At 38.7% G+C, this 20,831-nt stretch overlaps 1 protein-coding gene across 1 annotated transcript; it reads right to left on the reverse strand.

Annotated features, from left to right (window-relative positions):
* Positions 1-378: 378 nt before the first annotated feature.
* On the reverse strand, positions 379-20,294 carry ACP1 (acid phosphatase 1). The gene is made up of 6 exons (XM_062488956.1): positions 20,252-20,294; positions 9,537-9,610; positions 9,151-9,264; positions 4,683-4,744; positions 2,399-2,504; positions 379-1,515 (listed from the first exon to the last, which is right to left on the reverse strand). The coding sequence occupies exons 1-6, from the start codon at positions 20,292-20,294 to the stop codon at positions 1,438-1,440; spliced, it is 477 nt and encodes a 158-aa protein (XP_062344940.1). The 3' UTR covers positions 379-1,437.
* Positions 20,295-20,831: the final 537 nt, after the last annotated feature.

Below are 20,831 nucleotides of genomic sequence, written 5' to 3' on the forward strand. Positions count from 1 at the left end.
AGCTTGCAATTTGTTTTTTAGAAGTCAAAACTGATAGTAATGCAATAATGTACAAAGATTCTGAATTTCTGTATTTAAATATTCCTTCTACTATCTGCCTTTTCTAAGCAGGTTCTGAAGTTTTATGTCTTGTTGAAATTTTAGCACAAAACAGAAACCTCATTAACACAAACACATCTATTCTACAGAAAAAGTCCTAAGAAACTTAATCCCCATTGTGAAGTCTGCAACACACACAGAGTGACACCTGGATTCCATCCTCCCCAAGAATAACAGGATCTTCTGTTGAAATCTTTCTCTCTCTCTCCCAGAAGGTTGAGCAGGTTACAAGTACGAGTACTACAAGTTTGGAAGGTAGCAAGAGACAAAAAACAAGGCTAAGTAAGAAAAAAAAAATTTATAGATCCAGTTTTACAGATAATGTGGTAATGCTAGTTCATAGCACTGATGAGAATGTTCAAAACACAAAAATCATCATGGTATCACTTACGTTACTGATCTCAGTACATTAACATGTCTAAGGCAGACAGGATGGGTGATGGTCAGAAAAGCAGGCATAGACTTTCACAAAGCATTCAAATTTTGTCTAAGAGCAGAACTGTCTTATTGGCTTTCTGCTAATTTAGTATTGTATTATAGATATACTGTCTTTACACTGAACTATACTCTCAAAGAACACTTGTGACAGGCTGTACGTTCTCCTGAGTAAATCTGGAAATAGTCTGACCCTCATGTAGGAACTGGTATTACAGCAAATTTCTCATCCACTGTATTCCATGGACTTGAGTATTTTATTACTGTGAGATACAGAATGTAATTTCACATGTCAGCTTTAAAGATGGTATGTTTTCTCCTCTAAGTAAATTCTGTGTTACATGTGCTTGCGTCAGTGTGCTAGGAACTGACCAGAAAAGCAGAGGAAGACTTAGCCAGTTGTATCAGGCAGCAGATCTTTTAGTCTACCAGGCTCCACGTGAAACAGCTTCCATCCTAAGGCTGCCTAATGATACTGGGATGACACACCTGAGCTACACATCAATTATCATCTCACAGACTACCACTGAAAGTTTACTGAAATCAACTCGTTGAGGACAGAACAACAAGAGCTCAGTTCAGTTAGCATTATATATAAAGAAGCAAGGTGTTACTTCTGCAGTGCTTGTGAGAAAGCACTGAAAGAGAGTTTACAGAAAAATTTATCCTGAATTATGTACTTTATAACTACATTGATGTGTGAAAAAATGGTTGATCATGGAATCCAACTGAAACCTTCCTCTATTTTTTCATTAGATGACAGAACAGCTAGAATACAAAATTAAACTGAGTAAGTACTGAATGTAGAGGCATAATTTTATAATTTAAATACATCAATCAAGTAAACTTTACATATTTCAGCAGAAGCTAATTATTTTTTTTTAGAAATTATATGATGAAGCATTAATGATACTTCTCCAAAAATGCTTTACAACATCTAAGACACTGCTCGTAAACAGTTTCAAAGTCCTTTTCATTCCCCTAGAAAAGAAGAGAGGAAAAAGACTGTAAGAATAACAATACTGGCTAAAGAGCAAATACAAATTGCAGACTGGTTTCTCCGCTGTCAGTAATGGCAAACAACAGACATTAGGAAAAATTATAAACAAATTTGTGCAATAAGTGCAAATACTTGGTGATAGCTTTGGCATATTTCTCTAATTTGAGCTCAGGAATTTCCACAAACTCTGACTTTGTATTCCAACAGGCCTGCATGACTTTCCTTCATGTATTTATTCAACTCATTTTTGAGCTTTTTTTGTCTTTTTCCTTTATGTTCACACTAACCTGTCATGTTGAGTTTCACAGTTTAATGAAGCATTGTGTGAAAACAAAAAAAAAAACCAAACCAAACACTTTTTGTTTTGAACCTCCTTCCCACTAATACCACTTGATATTCTCTATTTCCTGGGTAATTAATAGCAATTCCTTATTTAGCTTTCCCCATGATATCAAGATTTTATAGAACCCTACTGCATATTCATCTGTTTCCTAACCTGAAGAATATTAAACTAATTGTCTGCTCTTGGCTGGTATTATCCAAATTTTTCACCACCTGTGTCAATGGCTGTCTCTAACTTTCCTGATCACATCCTGTTTACAAGGAGGCTGATCAAACAGGGTTTCACCCAATATTTAAAACATAGGTGCACTGCATATTTAAATCTCAATAACTGTTATAAGTACAATAAATTTTCCTTTCCTATCCCAGTAATTGTTTTCTTACCTCATTAAAAAAAAAAGTTTACACTTCACTTTGTCTAACATCAGATTATGTATCACATGCTAACTGCGGGATCTGGGAAGATTATATACTACACACACAATTTTTAATCAAGCCACCCAAAGAATTTCTTACACATACATAGTACGGATCTTCAATGATAAGCTGTTTCTGTGGATCATAAGTTCCAAGTAGCTCAATTTTGGCCTTGCAGTCTTTAACTTGGTTGCTTTTCCTGTTCAAATCTCTGTAAAAAAGAAAATAAAATTTCCCCCTAAATTTTCCTTCAGAATTTTGGCATCAGTACAAGATGTTCATGACTGCTTCTAGACAACACAGGCAAATAACATGTCTGGACTCTGTCAATCCTGTGGACTTTATGCTGCTCCTTGTTTTTATTTTTCTTGTTATGTGCAGTCTTTTTTTAATTGAGTATGGAAAACAAACTGAATTCAAAGCATAAACAAGCAGTCAGGCACTTGACCCATAGCTTAAAAAAACTCTGTAGCAGTAAGTTCATCAAGTTCTTCAAATAGTTCATTAGTACTTTCAACACTCACCCTTAGCTTGTATTGAACAAAAAACAATGGAAATTATCCAGGTATTTTTCCAGAAGTACAAGTAAGATTCTTCTATCTGCTCAAAGCCACTGTTTTAGATTGGTATGCTCTAGCTCATGTGAAATCCTACCACATTCAGTTGAAAAAAATGGTAAATCAGTTTTCCTTTTGATATACTTTAGCATTTCACCAGTTGTCACATCCTTTTCCTTCTACATTGCCTCTCACTGATAAAACATTCTAGTTTTGAGATGGCATTTCCCTATTTGCTTAAAAATGGTCATCTGTCATTCCAAAGGCACTTAAAATGTACCTCTCATCATCTTCAGATTAAAGGCAGCTCAGTACTATAATCTTCACAATGAACTCCCAGAACATACTAAATTATTTTAGTATTACACATCTCCATACCAAATCATTTTACTTACTCACCATTAAAAAAAGTCAAAGAAATCCCTTGTGAATACTTAGTCATAACCACATTAGTTTTAAGAAATTAAATTCCAATTATTAGTTCTGTTTAAAACATTAATTTCAGATAGTTTAGAAATAGCAATGAGACCACAGTATCGGTTTTGCTTAAAGAAAAATCAGAGATCCTCTATCAAGATATTGCCTGAATTTACAGATTTTTCAATAAATTCTCTAGCCTTTTAGTATTAAAAAAATGTCAGATCATCTCTTAAAAGCTTTTGGCATACCACTTAATGAACAGGAGAGGGTCAGATGGCTGTGGTACTAAGAAAAGACATGTCCCAAATCTTCCTTTTCTGATATGACAGGCATTCCACCAACACCTGGAATCAGCCTGCTCTCCTATGATGCCTGGGGTTTTAGCTTTCATATTTTTCAGATTCTCTCCTGCTTGGTGCATAACACTGAAACTTCACATTAGGTGTTAGTGAATTCTCTTCACAGGGTAGTTAGACAAAACTTCTGCTCTAGAGGTCATATAGTATAAATTGTTAATTCAAATTTCTGTTTAAGAATTCAAGTGAAAATAGAAGGAAGCCTTCACGTCACTGCCTGAGACAGTGCAGTCAAGCCAAGTGTTGCATACCCTTCATTCGTGAATACTATGGAAGAGAGCTTATTCAAGGCATTCTAGAAAATTCAACAAAATCATACTTAGTTAAGTGGTGCTGCTTCTAGAATACTTTGGGTTACTAAAGGGGTCTTTATTTAGGTTTTGTTGTTGGTTGTGGTGGTTTGGGATTTTTTAAACTAACTTGACAATAGCCCTTACAAGCACTTTGACACTTGTAGTTTATTAAATTCAGCTCTTTAATCCTCAATTTGTATGTAATTGAGTAGAAATTTTGCTAGTGATATCCAAATTTTTACACTAGGCAGCTACTTAACCAGATTTTTCTAAAGTATGCTTAACTAGAGCACAGCTAACAATAAAACAAGACTTCCCCAACTAACAACCTTGCTTAATTCAGTGTTTCCTCTGTTTCTATAAAAAAGTAAGAACCCCACACCATATTTAATTCCTTCCAAGTTCCCAGTTTGTCTTTTAACTGCCATGCAATTAGAAAAACTGATCAATCAAGATAGTAAGTACATCCTCATTCTTAATTACACAGGCATCAGCTGTATATAGCACAAAGTAACTAAATTTCCATACCCTTAATCCTTGAGTGGCACATACCACACAAACCATTGAGTTCTGGGTCATTAAAAGTATTAGAAGTGAAGAATCCATCCATTAGCACATCCTTCACACACATGAAAAAAAAAAAAATCCCAAAGAAAGTCCAACACAAGCTAAGTAGTAAAATGTGACATCTATCTTCAAAGTGATTTATGAGGATCATTACAAGTAATTCATATAAAAATTGATCCATTTCTTCATACAGTACCTTAGATTGCTCTCATCCATACAAAGTATATGATCAAAGGTCTGGAAATCTTCTTTAGTAATCTAGAAGTAAAAATAGGTGTTTTAGCCTACAAACTGCATTAGATTACTAAAAAGGAGGAAAAAAAGTGTTTCCAAATTCTGTAGCCCTGATTTATTAAAAAGACACAGGTGGAAAGAATAGAACTGCACCTTCAGCAAATTTTACAATAATTTACAACCTTTTAAATATACCCTACCATGATTATTTATCCATTCCTGGAAGTATTCCACAAAAAAACCCCAAAAAACAACAACCAAGAAAACCCTCCCAAAAACCCCCCGAAAAAAACACAACTAAGTCAGCTATTTAACCACCCTTTTCTGTTTTTTTCTTTTACATTTTATGCATCAACTGAGAACATCATTAAAAGCTACATTTCTAGTACTTTTCAAATACTAAAACTAAAGCAATTTCCAATCATGGGAACCATGCAATAAAATAGTTAAAAATAAAACAGAAATATTACTTTCTTGATAGGACAACAAAAATTTAGGTAACCTGGAATCAATTGCAATACTTCCAATCTAGCAATCTGCCACTGCACAAGAAAAGATACCACGTGAAACTTAAAGCTGAAGTATGATGGTATGAGTTACAATCTTTTAAAAACAAATGCATCCACGGCATTTTAGACCATGGAAATTCACAAAATTTGTAGTATGATGTGAAAAAATCTGGGATCTACTGTACATCTTCCTACTGGCATATCATCTGTTATTTTTGTTTCTTGTAATTTACTGACTCCCAAATACGAATAGCAATTAAATTCAGAGATATGAGTCCACAGTCATGTAGGTAAACACAGCAGATAAACCACTGACTTAAATACTAATGTCATCTTCTCGTTCTAAGGATGGCTACAGATGTTTGCCAGTTGTCATTTTATTTCAGTTTACATTTAAGCCTTAGTTTAGGGTGAAATCTTTCCAGACCACACCCACAATGCTGGTGTAAGATATCTGAACCAGGTGTCCATAATGAGGATGAAGAAATGGAATAAAATTTTTAATATCAGAGTTCACTTTAAGACTGCCTTTCATGCATAGTCCCTTGCGAAGCATCCTAACCAAGAAACTTGGAAAGGTCATTTGGAACAGGTTTTTCTGGCAGGCATCGCTACAAAGGATGGGCTAGAGAAGTGAGTAAGCAGTAAGCAAGTAAACAGCCAAAAGGCAGAACACATCATCCTGTAAGTCAGAGACTTAACTTGTAAAAAAACATTCATGAATTTAAAAAAAAGTTTAGATGGCAAAACAGCCACTATTTCTTTTTGTGCAAAGAGCAAATAGATACTGATTAAGCTCCCGTAACAGGGAGTAAGAAAAGACAGACCGAAAGAATCATCAGAATATCATCAGAATAAAGCCATATCATCAGAATAAAGCCATAAATGAAACATTACATACAAAGAGAATTGAAGAGATGAGATGTGTCAGGAGTGCACATGAAAAGAAAGGGTTAATGATCAAAACTAATGCAGACTTGTTTATTTTCACTGTAAAAATATTTGCTGTATTCATGCAGTGCCTCTGACCTATGAAAATATTTTTGCAGTGGAAATAGCTCTGTTTTCCTGGCAAATATAATCAGGACTTCTACAAGCTGCTTCTGATTGCTCTACACAGCTGAACACTTGCCCCTGTGAAAATATGAGGGCACAGATTTCTTTGTTATAGAGACAAATGGAAGAATAAACTACGAACACTTGACAATGTGAGTTATTACCCTATAACCAGCACTAATGCACTTGTAAATGCAGCCCTAAAACCAAGGTTGGCTTGTGTTTTTAAGCTCTAACAAAGAGTCAGATTAAGAAAAAAAAAACAACAAAAAACAATACAAAAAAAAAGAAAACAAAAAAAATCAACAATAAGAAAACAACTTCAACTGAGCAAACTCCGGTGAACAGAAGGCACTCCTCAAAACTACTAAAACCAGTATTTTGGGGGATGAAATTGTGTACGTCAAAATTTATATGCATTTTGAGAAGTGCAGTAGAGAGTTCAAGTAGTCAGCTTTGTATGAAACTACACAAATAAAAACAATTTTACATTTTAAAAATGCATATAACAATTATTAAATTATTAGTAAAACATTTTCCTTTATTTACAGAAGGGAAATCTCATTTTCTCTCTCTGAAAACCACAGAGTAACCCTCAAATTTATCCAGTTGTGAAAGAGTATAGCATGAATAAAAGTGAAAATGATTAAAACCTTTCTGGTTTGTGCACGAAGAATAAGAGTTTAGAGAATTTCATACAGCAACCTACCATTAACTAAAATGATAACTTTATTTTATATACAAATATATACAATTATTTTTATACTTCACTTTAACTTAGAGTATCACTCTATATGATGGTAGAACACGACAAATTTATTATTTTCTTTTACATAAACCATTCTTGTAGTACTGAATTTAAAAAAAAGCTAAAATCCATGATCTATGATAATTACACAAAAAATTACATGAGAGAAGGTGCCTTTCACCAGGTGGGTAACAGTTTTTCACAGGACTCAAGAGGATAATTGTACAAGGTACTTATCTTATGACAGTACTTTGAAGGCAACAGAAGATAAATCCCTACTCTCTATTTCTGCATCTTCTGTATTAAATCTTCCTTAATCTGTTCTGAAACAAGTGTCACAGAAAATCAGCAAGTTGGTCTCTAAAAGTGAAACAAATACACTTCCACTTGTACTAACCTGACCACTCTGAAAAGTCCTATTCTGCACTGTTAAGTACCTCTTTTTTCAGAAGTACTACAAGACCATATCAGGTCTGCAGTTCAGAGAATCAGCAGAGACCATCTGACAGAAGTTAAGGAAAGAAATAAATTTTGAGTTACATTGGTAACATCAGTGCAAAATAAACTGTTATGTGTAGTTCAGGGATTTGAAGATTTTCTTTACAAAAGAAACTGTGTGTACTGGAATGATCAGACGAATTTTCATCCTGTTAGTCTTTCATTTTATTGCCTCATTTTAAAATTTTCTCTCCCTGTATATGTAACATTTTAAGTCCTTCTGACTGAAAAACCTCTTCATTTGACAGAATGTATAAGGAAATGTCTTCATTAAAGTGTTTTCATTCCTTTTCTGCCAAAGGAGGATACAAAGATTTGCTTCAAGACAGAGGATCAACTTGTTTTGGGTCCTTTGCTTAAATTTAACTGCTCATAAGCCACTCTAGGAATACCTAGAAGAACACTTCTCAAGTTTCCAAGGCATATCTTCTAAGAAGAAAAACATGTCACACTACTGTGATGACTGAAACACTGACTGAATAATTTCAGTACCTTTTAGCTTGTATATTGACAAATAATGAAGTTTGTACACAGATATAAACAGTAAATCCAGACGTAACAAGAGAAGATCACAATATTTTTTTAGTAACCATTTTAATAGTAAATGATTGAAAAATCTGAAGTGGTGCTGTGCTTAGTTCTGTTTCATATAAACAGAGATTAACATCAGGAGAGGTCAGCAGAGGGCAATTGACTAATTGAGAAAATTTATTTTTGAAAGTCAAAAAACTAAACATGTAGTCTTTGAAAAGTGAAGAAAGTAAATATAACCTCAGTGAGGTCAAGAAAAATTCTGAAGGGAACAGAAATGTAAGATAATAATAAGACTACTTGATCTTTTTGTCAATACAAAAACTAGTGGCATAAACTCAAACTACGTGAAGGTCAAGCCCTAAAGGAATATCTTATACCCAGAGAATAGTTAACTGAAGTAAATTATGTGCATTTATATGAGTGTTTGAATGATTTAAATAGATGCAGACACATTTACTTGCAATCTCTCTGGAATGCAATATGGAAATACACGTTCTTTTGTTAATGAAAACAGATACAAGTTTAGGTAAAACTTGGAGGATTTCACTAAGTGGCAAACCTGCCTTTGACTTAAGAATGTTTCAAGGGTATGTTTTCCTCTGAAGATCCCACCAACTGTGCTACTAATCTTGAGTGCTTTCACTCTGATTTAGCACTCCAGGTATTTTTAAAATACCTACATGCAAGCACAGAAGCTTTTTGTGATGGATGAAGAGGTATTCTACTTCTCTTTGGAACTACTAAATAAATATATAATTCCTTGCTGACAGATGCATCACGATTACTAGAGTAAGTGCATTTTTAAAAAGTATTTTTAAAATGCTCAAAATACTAAACATTTGGAGGCAAAAGTTTTCTATAATTCAGAAACTGGTTAAATGCTTTCCAGTTATACTTCCAATGGACCTTAACAACAAAAACCTCTTTAAATTCAACTAGAAGAGTTAAGCCACTTTGAAGGTCCTTCAAAAAACTGAACAGAGTATTTACTACCGATACTTAACCATGCATTGGTCCAATGACTCCTGTGACTGCAATGGTTAGGGCATGGGTACAAATACAGAAGAAAATATACTCTCTTCTACCTGTCGTGCTTTATGTGCAGTCTCAATGCCATGATTTCTTAGACAACTTAAAGCCCTTGAATCTGGGAAGCGCCCCACGTTCCAGTCTGAAACAGCGGCACTGTCTGTCCTCCACTGTAACAACAAAACAAATACATATACAGATTTTAAGAAAATTAAGGTACAGTACCTGCCTGGCAATATGACTCATGGTAATGCCATGCTTCTTCATGCAATTCTGTCCTCGATAGTCAGGAGGGCTTCCTATTTCATAGGCAGATGTCGCTGCACTGTCTATCCTCCACTACAGAAAAACAAATTCATATTTTTATGTTTCTTTCCTCACTGCTTATATTTCTGACTGGCTATGAGACAGTTATTTCTTGGAACAGAAATCAATATCTTACCTTATGTTCAAGCTTTTCATCACTTACAAGTTTTCTGAAGACTGCTTCAGCTATTGGAGAGCGACAGATGTTTCCTATGGAAACAAGAGATTCAAGTGAATTTTCAGACTACTGAAAACAAAAACCCAGTAATTGTGTGGATTTTTCAGCCCAGACAAGATTAAACATTTTTATTTACTCAGACAGAATGCAAATGGTAGATGTGAGAACCCAGAGTCCTGCACCTGGGTTGGGGCAATCTCCAAAATCAGTACAGATTGTGACATGATGGGATTGAGAGGAGCCTGGTGGAGGACTGGGGGACACTGGTGGGTGGAAAGTTGGACACATGCCAGCAGACTGCACCTGCAGCCCAGAAAGCAAATCAGATCCTTGGGTGCATCAAAAGCAGCATGGCCAGCAGGTCAAGGGAAGGGATTCTGTCCCTCAACTCAGCTCTCACAAGACCCCACCTGGACCAGTACATCCAGATCCAGGGCATCCAGAACAAGAAAGACATGGAGCTGTTGGACTGGGTCCAAAGGAGTGCCACAAAAATGATAAGAGGGCTGAGCAACTCTGAGTGAGAACTGAGGTTGTACAGTCTGAAGAAGAAAAGGACTGGGGAGGTCAGATCTTGCTGCAACTTTTCTATATATAAAGAGGGCTGTAGTGATAGGACAAAGGACAAGGGTTTAAAACAGAAATGGAGAAGACTTATATTGGACATAAACAATTTTTTGGTTTAGTTTTTTTTGTTTCTTTGTTTTTGTTTTTTTACAGTGAGTGTGGTGAGACATTGGAATAGATTGCCCAGAGAAACTATGGTATTCCATCCCTGGAAATGTTCCAGGACCAGGCTGGATGGGGCTTTGAGCAGCCTGGTCTAGCAGAAGGTGTCCCTGCCCATGGCAGAAGGTTGTAACTAGATGAGATGATCTAACTGAGGGTTCCCCCCCCCCCCCAAATCATTCTAGGATTCTATACTATCTACTGGTCTCTTGAACAAGTCCAAAAGACAGCCACCACTGTTGTGAAAATGCAACGAAATGGCTGAACAACCTGTAGTAAAAATGCTCTTGGTCAATGAAGTCACTGCAGGTGAAGCTGAGCCCTCAGCGAGAGCAGCAACCAGAAACCCATTCTAACCCTCAAAAATTGAATTCAATTACACAAGCTTTAAAAATGTCACAGGAAAAAGAAATTCTGAACTTTTTTTGCCCAAAATACAGAGGATTAGAAACAAAATCTAACACATGGCAAAGCTTAAGTGCTGTCAATCAGCCAACAAACAGTTAAGATACTTATTCAAACATATAAACAATCTTCCCCTTCAGTGCCCTCCAACTGCTCTAGCCACTTGATCTGACCTTATTTTCAAAAAGAACCTATTTTGACAATGCATTACAGCCCCATTATAAACTTAAAATAATGGATCTACAGCATATTTGTACTGAAACTGTAAAACAACTGTAACAATCTATGGCAGACCTCTTAAAAATGCATGCAGAAATTCATATTTGAAAAGAATGAAAGTATCTCAACAAAAAGTCTATTCAACTATTACTTTACTCTTTCTAGCTTTCCATCCTTCAAAATTTTTCAGTAACTAGGTGGATATTCATATTTGATATGTCACACAGATGGCAGTAACTCATACACACAGATCTTCAGGTCCCATGAAACAAAACATGTAACTTTGCTCATCTCTGATTTTTGAGCAGATACGTGTAAAATACCAGAAATGGCAAAAATCATCTCTGTACCCTTAAATAAATCACTCTCCTACTACTGATTAAATTCTTTCCAAATCTCAAACTGTAAAAAGAAAAAAAACAGCAAACAAAGCTGAATTTCCATCAGCAGAAAGAACTTTCATATCAGGCACTCAATCTCATTTTCAAGGTAGATGCTTAACTGCTAGAGAGATACTTAAGCTGCTATGACCTGGGCATTTAATAATTTGCTGTCACACGTGAGCTACAAAAATCACAAAGAGGGAAGTGAAGGTCTGAAGCAACTCAAATTGACTGTCAAAAATTTAGAGAACATCAAATCAACAGAAGGCAAAAGAAACAGGCTAACCACTGAAAAACTGATCTTGCATTGAGTTCTGATGAAACAGAACACTGAGTTCTGATGTCAGTGATCTTCTTCCAGAAGAAAACATACTAATTCCATTGTTTGAATTAGTTTATTTAATGCACAGAAATTAAATCAGTTTTGGAAGAAAAATAAAGCAGGAAAATTTGGGGGCTCCCTATGTGGTTAAGTGAGAAGTCAGTACTATTAACTGCGAAAAGGCTTAAAATATGGTAATGAAGTAGAAAAATTATCTCCGTTTTTGAGTTAAGCATTAAACAATACAGTTTCAAAACATGGTAACATACAGCACAAGACAGAAAACAACCTTCATATCAATGAACTCAATCCTTTGATATTGCAAGCCTATACAGCATTGCTCCTCTTACAATTACATCAAGCTCCATTTAAAAAAGCATCATCTATCTTAAAGGCTATTCCAGATACTAATTTCCTGTGGTAGCATAAGACCTTTCCAGTTTCAACTTAGTATTTATTCCTGGAAGTCTCTGCTCATCTGATCTTGGATAACACCAGTCTCTGTCTTTCCTTCAGCAGATACAGAATCCTTGCTAAGCATAGCTGTGCTAAACTAAACAAACCAATCTCTTCATGAAATTAATTGACCTTATCTAAACACTCCAGTTAAGTCAGATCTGCTATTCTCCTAACTTGAATTTACTTTTCTTGAATACTGACAAACAAAATGACAGACTACTCTACAGGAAAAGTTTGTTTCAATTTGTTTTTTAAATAAAATCTGTAATAAGTACTTTATGTTTTTGAAAATAACCTGAGAACTTCTACAATCACCTCTGACTCAGTCACGAGTATCAAATTTATGATTATAACCCCCTAGTCATAATTTGTCTATTCCCTCTCTGTTACTTTAAATAGGTCATCTTTAAGTCTTTTTTTCTAAACTACTACATTCTGTTTCCATTACACCAACTGTTGAGGCCATCCATTTATTCCTGAAAAAGAATTTTTCTCTGCATGAATGATCCCACACAACTGTGCATGAACAGTAACTTTCATTACTACACTCATCATTTCAGTAAAAAACAATGATTAATATTCTTGGACCTATTAATTCATTAACTAGCTCCCAGAATTTCAAAATAGTGGTTTAGAAATAAATCCCTCATGCCTTTTTCTGTTTGTTTAGCCTTCTGGTTCATGTGGATTGAACTTGTTCCAAATTTTCACTCTTCTACAGCTTGCTCACTTCTTAAAATAAATGTCAGAAATATAATCTTTAATTATATTATATAAAATACCATAATTAACAGCACCATGATCACCCTTGATTAAACATATTAATTACCACTTCTAGGAGTAACTGGAAACTTCAGTTGCATCATTTTGAAACCAACACTTAACACAGTTTGTGACTTAAAAATTAATGTCTTCCCTGATGACACATTCCAGATATTATCAGAGGTATTAACACTGTCAGGGAACTTCAATCAGCATTCAAATCTAGTCTTGGGAACTACAGACAGAATCACAGAACTGACTTAACAGAAACTATGTTCCCCACATACTCTGCAGTATTATTTTCCTCCTAAACAACTTTTACCCATGCTCTCCCTTGCAACTGTTATCATTCATCTCAAAATTAACATAAAGCCCTATCTTATTCCACTAACATATGCAAACTTAACCCTTGTTTTCCAGTCACTTTTCTCACGAATTTCTATCCATTTCAGATACAGTTTTACATCCACACTGGTCTTTCCAGGCTTTGCTGAGGTTCCTCACAGATGCACAGTATTTCCTAAGTTATGGACCAATAGATATATTTGAATGGGGAAATTTCACAAAAAGAATCATAGGGCAATAACCTTCCTCCATGGACTTGAATCATTATTTTCCTTAAATGTTATCTACACTTTATCTTCACTACCTATCCTCCTCTGGTGCTCCTTTCCTCTTTGTAGCATTTCCAGCTGATCTGATCATGCTGGCTTTACATAGAAGGTAGCAGTATTCAAATTCTCAACTTCTCCATCTTCTCCCTTCATTTTTTTGCCTATCAACTTAAGTTGTAGTGGCATTTTCAATCATAGAAAACTAGTGCCCAAGCTACCTAGAGTTCACCAACTGAAATTAATCCTACAAATATCTCCGAATACAATGATTCAAGGACAAGAGAGTTCAATCACAAAATCAGTACTGGAACAATTTGTAAATCACTTCTAAGGAGTCATGTTTTCTCATTCATTTTCTATGCACAAGACCTCCAGTGACAGTGACCTAAGCCAACACCTAATTTTTTGAGTTCTTACTCTGGTCTCTGCACTAATCTTCGACCCACTCCCAGACAGAAATGGAAGCTCTCCTTCTACTGGCAGCAGAGACAACTTGTATCCATTTCATGCTCAGTTCCACTGCCCAGCTCTGAGTATGCTGATCCAATCCTTTATTCACTCAATTGGTTTTGTATCTTAATTGTTCCTTACTCAGCTCCCTACTTCTTTCAGAGCTTCCCCAAATGCAAACAAATGCTTTTCTCTTGTTCCTTTCTTTCTCTATCTGCTGTTAGTTAGAAAAGTTTTACTAGTCTTCATCCTCTCACATGCAAAAAAAAAATGGTTTTTATTCTACTTATGTTTCCATGAATGGTCACTTCATCTGAGTGACTTCAATATGCTTCCCAGCACCATTTGCATCATTCATCAGGTTCCCTTCACCAGTGTTTAAAACTGACTGGTCACTTTATTCCATTCTGTACTCAAATTCCTGTCAGAACTTCATCACAAGTCCTAGTTCTTTCCACCTTGTCACATTCAGCACTCAATTGCTTTTGTGAGGAAGTATTCAAAGCACAGATTTTTGTTCAGATTGCCTCGTCTTTGCATTCGTGTGTGTGCCTCAAAAAAATTTTCCTTGCAAGAAAAATAATCCTGAATTATTCAGCTGCTGATACATCATGCTCTTCTCACAGAAGTTTCCAACATATAAGTACCTTGTTACAACAATCAGACCCTTAACATGTTTTAAGCACAGATCTTGTTTTCCAATTCCAAGATTACTTTTACAACCATGCTTTCAACTCTCTAGTACTTCTGCACAATTTTGAAACACAAATTAAATAAGACACTGTATTCTTACATCTATATTTCCAACACTGCATAGAAGAAATATAATTTTTCTTACATTTATCTAACATTCTCTTCTTTATTTAAAAAAGACATTATTTCTTTTTGTCAACTTGCCAAGAATCCTCATTACAGCAACTGTTTTTCATTACTTCAGTGTTCTACCCAACCTATTGCTTTTCCATTCTGCAGCTGTAAATAGCATTTTGTTCCATGAAACATAGTATCTGGCTATATCTAAATGCATACAATGAATTGTGACAACTGAACCAGGAAACTCAAATCTCTCTAACTGTCATCTAATATCCTCATACCCACTAAGTTAGTTGCCATTTCAGAAACAATTTTATGTAGCTTAGATCCCCAGGGACAATACTTGTACTCAGTGATTCACAACACACATAAATCTTCTGAAGAACTAGCCAAACTCACTTTGCTCAACAGTACTCCCATCTTACAAACACTCCTCCATTTCTGGAGGAGATCAGAAAGCCTGGTCCAAGATAGCCAGTCAGCTTGTTGTGTTACAGTGGAGAAGTCATCAGACAAAGAGGCAGACTTTATATAATGCAGCATCATATTAAGCCAATTTCTGGAGCTCAGCTCTTAATTACATGAGCTACATAAGTGCAAAATGAGCCAAGTACATTCTGATTCACCTCCACTTTTAATTATTTCTATGCTTAAATGAAAAAAATATTTTCTTGTGCCTTTTCAAATGTAATTACATATGTTGCTGGGTATTTCAATTATTTCTCAGTGATAAGGAATCCTTATCATGAATGTAGTTATGCACATTAACTAGATTGTATTTTGTTGTGTAATGACTATCTGCTTATTTCATTACAAACAAAGAATACAATACACATTTCAGTCAAAACAATGTAGAAAGAAAACATAGTTTTTCATTAAGAAATGTCCTTTCTGGAATCCACTCTCACTAGATGTGGCAAACTTTAGAATTAATGTACTGCATTAACCAGAAAAGAACCAGAAAGTTAAATGAAGTTCTAGAAATCTGTTTAGTACTTTTTAACAATAATCTCAGCTATTATTCCTAGCAAAATTTAGGAGGAAAAAGGCATCATTCTTGAAGAATAACCAAAAAAATATTAAGCAAACTTAAAGGAAGAACAAGAAACAAGTTGCCTAAAAAATTTAACTCAGAAGAGTGTACCTTTCACCAGACAAAAAAAGAAGTGCTTATCATATCAATTAAGTTTCTCACACCGCATATCACTAAGTTGTTTATTTTGTGACCCAGTAACACAGAAGAGGAAATTTAAAAGCTATTTCCATTTTATTAAAATTATCCATCCTATTAATATTGGTACTGATTGGTACTTGTCCACCCCTTCCTCAGGTCTAATAATTAACATAAACTATTATATTCTATTACACTAAAAATGTATTCTATTACATTAGAACCTTGTTATAGTGCAAATCACCATTGTGGGAATACAAACCCACACGTATGAATTGTTTCACAAAATCATAGAATAGTGTAGGTTGGAAAAGACCCTGAGGATCACATCTGACTGTTAACCCAGTACTGCCAAGTCCAACACTAACCCATGTCTTTAAGCACCACGCCTGTTAAATACCTATGGAGCCTCAACTCTACCTCTGGGCAGCCCCTTCCAATGCTTGACAACCCTTTTGTGATGAAATTTTTCCTAATACCCAATTTAAAGCTTCCCTGGTGCAACTTGGGGATGTTTCCTCTCATCTCTTATTTCAGGTATTGTAGAGAGTAGCAAGGTCTCTCCTGAACCACCTCCTCTTCAGGCTAAACAACTCCAGCTCCCACAGCCATTCCTCACCAGACTTGTGCTCCAGACCCTTCTTCATCAGCTTTGCTGCCCTTCTCTGGACACACTCCAGCACCTCAATGTCTTTCTTGATTGAGGAGCTCAGAACTGGACACAGCACTTGAGATGCAGCTTCACCACTGCCAAGTACAGCGGAACAATCACTGCCTTGGTCCTGCTGGCCACACCACTGCTGATACAGGCCACGATGCCATCGGCCTACTTGGCCACTTGGGCACACGCTGGCTCATGTTCAGCTCTGTTCAATGAGCACTCCCAGGTCATTTTATACCAGGCAGCTTTCCAGACACTCTGCCCCAGCCTGCAGCACTGCAGGGGGTTGTGATCCAAGAGCAGGACCCAGCATTTGGTCTTGTTCAATCTCCTATAGTTGGATTCGATCCAGTCTGTCCAGCTCCCTCTGCAGAGCCTTTCCAGTCTCCAGCAGACCAACACCACCCAACTTGGTGCTGTCTGTCAACTGACTACAGCAGCCCTCAATCCCCTTGTCCAGATTACTGATTAAGATATTAAACAGGACTGATCCAAATACTGAGCCCTGGGGAACCACTACTCATGACTGGCTGTCAGTTGAGTGTAAATCCATTCACCTCTACTTTGGGCCCACACATCCAGTTTTTGACCCAAACCAGGACACCCGGGAAACAGTGCACCCATTCAAGCCCTAAGTAGCCAGTTTTTCCAGGAGCATGCTATGGGAAATGATGTTAAAGGCTAAAGGTCACCTGGTCACAGAAGATCAGGTCCTTCAAGCAAGACATGCCTTTCCAAAACTCATCCTGGCTGGGCCTGATGCCCTGGTTGTCCTGGGTCACATGATGGCACTTACGATGATCTGCTCTATGACCTTCCCTGGCACCAACATCAGGCTGGCAGGCCTGCAGTTCCCCAGGTCATTCTTTCAAACTTTCTTGTAGATGAGTGTCACATTTGCCAGCCTCCAATCAGCCAGAACCTTCCCAGCTGACCAAGACTGATGGTAAATGATAGAAAGCAGCTCAGTGAGCACTTCCAGCAGCTCCCTCAGAACAGGAAATACAGCTGGAAAGCAGCCTGGCAGAAAAAGGCCTGGAGGTGCTGGATGACACCCAGCTTTCAGCAGTGTGCCCATGCAGCCAAGCAGGTCAGTGACACCCAAGCCAGTAACAGCAGTAGTGTGGCCAGCAGGACCAAGGCAGTGACTGCCCCCCGGTACTGGTGAGGCCACACCTTGAACCTCACCTTCAGTTCTGGCCCCTCACTACAAGACATTGAGGTGCTGGAGTGTGTCCAGAGAAGGACACCAAGGCTGGTGAAGGGTCTGGAACACAAGTCCTGTGAGAAGCAGCTGAGGGAGGTGGGGTTGTGTAAGCTGGAGGAAAGGAGGCTCAGGGAGACCTTACTGCTCTCTACAATACCTGAGACTGCAGACAGGTGGGAGTTGGTCTCTTCCCAGACCACTCACAACAGAAGAAGAAACAGACTCAAGCTGCACCAGCGGAGGTTCAGGTTGGACAGCAGGAGGAAATGTTTCACTGAAAGCATGGTTAAGAATTGAAAGGAGCTGCCCAGCAGGGTGAGGGAGTCCTCATCCCTGAAGTGCTCAAGAACTAAGTGGATGTGGCACTTAGTGCTATGGTTTAGCTGACAGATTAGTGTTTGGTCAAAGGCTGGACTTGATGAAAAGACTTGGAAGTCTTTTCCAACCTTAGTGAATTTGTGAATCTATTCTGTGAATTTGTGATCCAACTCCCCATCCCTGTTTTCCAACTCATGAAGCTGGTATACAAACTGGTCTTAGCATCCAAGACTAAGGCAGCGAAGGCATTAAACACCTCAGCCTTTTCTTCATCCTTTGTCACTATTTCCTCCTGCATCTAACAAAGACGGAGATTCTACTTAGCCTCCTTTTGCTGCTTTTGATGTATTTATAGAAATATATTATTTTATGGCAGTAAATACTTTAAGTTCTAGCTGGGTTTTGGACCTTATAATTTTTCTCCCTGCATAACTTCATTACATCCTTTAGTCCTCCTGAGTTGCCTGCCCCTTCTTCCAAAGGTCATAATCTATCTCTCTTTTCTTCCTTCAGTTCCAGCCAGAACACCCAGTTCAGCTAGGCTGGTCTTTCTACCCACTGGCTCACCCTTCAGCACACAGGGACAGCTATTACCACCATCTTTAGAACATCATGTTTGGGAGGGAGTATTCATATTAATTAAGATGGTTTTTATACAATAAATTTATATTGACCACTAGCTTCTAAACACACACAACTGTTAATCCCTTACTAAAGAATGTTTTCCCTGGATTATTATTAAGGCTTGATTTTACTCTAAGGTAAACATCAGAACATGTTTCACAAAACTAAACTCTTATTTTGATATTCAACTAATCTGCATGTCTCCCATTACAACAACAAAAAAGGCAGACAGTAAAAAGCCCAAACATTAACTAATGGTTTTGCAATAAACGTGGCAAAACGCCAGGGATTCACAACACATAGGTATGATTATGTGGGATGGGAAGCAGATAATGTCAACAGCCCGCCTAGATCAGAGCAGAGAGCCATGCACCTTGTTATGCACCGAAGAAAGCAGAAGTTTAGAGAAAGCCTGTACAAAATGGGGCATGGCTCTATAATCTATGTAGTCAGGCTAGCTATTTGCTGGTTGTGATTATCTTGCTTACCAGTAATTGATTATCCTAAACTCCAGAAAAGCATTAAGGTGATTTCTGATCCCATCTACACTTCTGTTTTCTGGGACTCTGTGTGACAAAATTTACAACTTAAGCATACAAAATACCAGTAAAAGAAAGCTTCCTATTTCTTAATTTTGGTAGCCTTCCAAAAGTCTTATTCTTTGCACTCATTTTCATACCAGATCAATAATTCCATTATTAGATCCTAGCAGATCAGCCTCCACCAAGCTCTTTTTCTTACTTTCTTTTCCTACCCTTCTTTCCCTCTTTCCACAGTGGCTCTAACGTTAAGTTCAGTGGTTCTTGTGGTGGTTTTCTCTCCCTTTCCTATGTCAGGTGTTCCAACAGCAAGCCTGCGGGCAGGCTCCCTGTTCCCATCCTGCTGGTCCAGAAGTCAAGTGCTGCACAACCCATCTCAGAAAGCTGTTCAAAGCCACCTCTCCGTGCTGCCCCCAAGTAGCAGCCTTAGGTCAGAGCTAGTTTATGCATATTTGGTGTTCCCACACACAACCTTCACATTTGTCAACACTGCATTTTACTGCCTTTGCTATTTCTTACTGATTTCACAGAATCACAGGACTATTAGGCCTGGAAGGGACCTCTGGACATGATCTAGTCCAATCCCCCTGTCGAAGCAGGGTCACCTAGCGCAGATTATACAGGAAACCGTCCAAGTGGGTGTGGAACGCCTCTAAAGAGGGAGACTCCACGACCACCCTGGGCAAACTGTTCCAGTGTTCCATCACCCTCAACACTAAGCGCTTCCTCCTTGTTCCTAGCACAAAAAAGGCGCAAGTGTATTCCGCTTCCCTTCCTGGCTACTACTCTGGCCCTCGGCGACAAGGCAAACCCGCGGAACCGCCCGAGGGCGGGACGCCTGGGGCACCGCGGCGGGCCTGCCGCACTCTCCCCGGTCCTGGCCCTGGCCTCACCCCGCTCCCGCCCCACCCCGCCGGTGCCCCGTGCCGAGGAGCAGCGGGCGCAGAGTAGGAGCGGCGGGCACAGCGCGGGAGCGGCCGTCCCTCGCCCCGCTCACCCAGGCACACGAACAGCACCGACTTCACCTCCCCCGCCGCCATCTTCGCTCAGAGGACCTCGCGGCTGTCGCGCCGCCCGCACCTTGCTTTACGGCACCGGCTGTTATAGGCGGCCGAAGGACTCGCCTGTTTCGAGGGGGGAAAAAGGAGCGAAGTGTGGAGCGTGTCCGGGCCGGCGGGAGGGGAGGGGGGGGGGGAGGCACGGGAAGGGACGGAACGGCACCGGGCAGTGCCGGTACTGCCGTGGAGCCGCTAGCGGGAAGGGGAGCGGGCCCTCCGCAATCCCCCCGGCCCCGCCCGCCTCACCTGCGGCAGGTGCGCGGCTCAGCGGGGCTGCCCCGGCGCCGCCCAGTGAGGCTGCGGCGGCAGCGGCGGCAGGAGAGAGGAAGCGAGGGGGAGCGGGGGAGCCCCGGCCCGGGCAGGAGTGAGTATCCCGCGGAGCAGGTGGGCTCCTCAGCGGGGCAGGAGTGAGGATCCCGCAGGGCCAGGTGGGCTCCTCAGCGGGGCAGGAGTGAGGATCCCGCGGGGCCAGGTGGGCTCCTCAGCGGGGCAGGAGTGAGGATCCCGCGGGGCCAGGTG

Source organism: Cinclus cinclus, chromosome 3 (assembly GCF_963662255.1).
Source record: "Cinclus cinclus chromosome 3, bCinCin1.1, whole genome shotgun sequence".
In the NCBI taxonomy this organism is placed as follows: Eukaryota; Metazoa; Chordata; class Aves; order Passeriformes; family Cinclidae; genus Cinclus; species Cinclus cinclus.

Bases quoted from the DNA above. Each gene is read 5' to 3' on its own strand.
- ACP1 (XM_062488956.1), bottom strand. From the start codon at position 20,294: ATGGCGGCGGGGGAGGTGAAGTCGGTGCTGTTCGTGTGCCTGG. The intron at 2,505-4,682 runs GTACTGTATGAA...TCTTTTTTACAG, and splicing joins ATGGATGAGAGCAATCTAAG to AGATTTGAACAGGAAAAGCA. The intron at 1,516-2,398 runs GTATGTGTAAGA...CTTCTTTTCTAG, and splicing joins TCATTGAAGATCCGTACTAT to GGGAATGAAAAGGACTTTGA.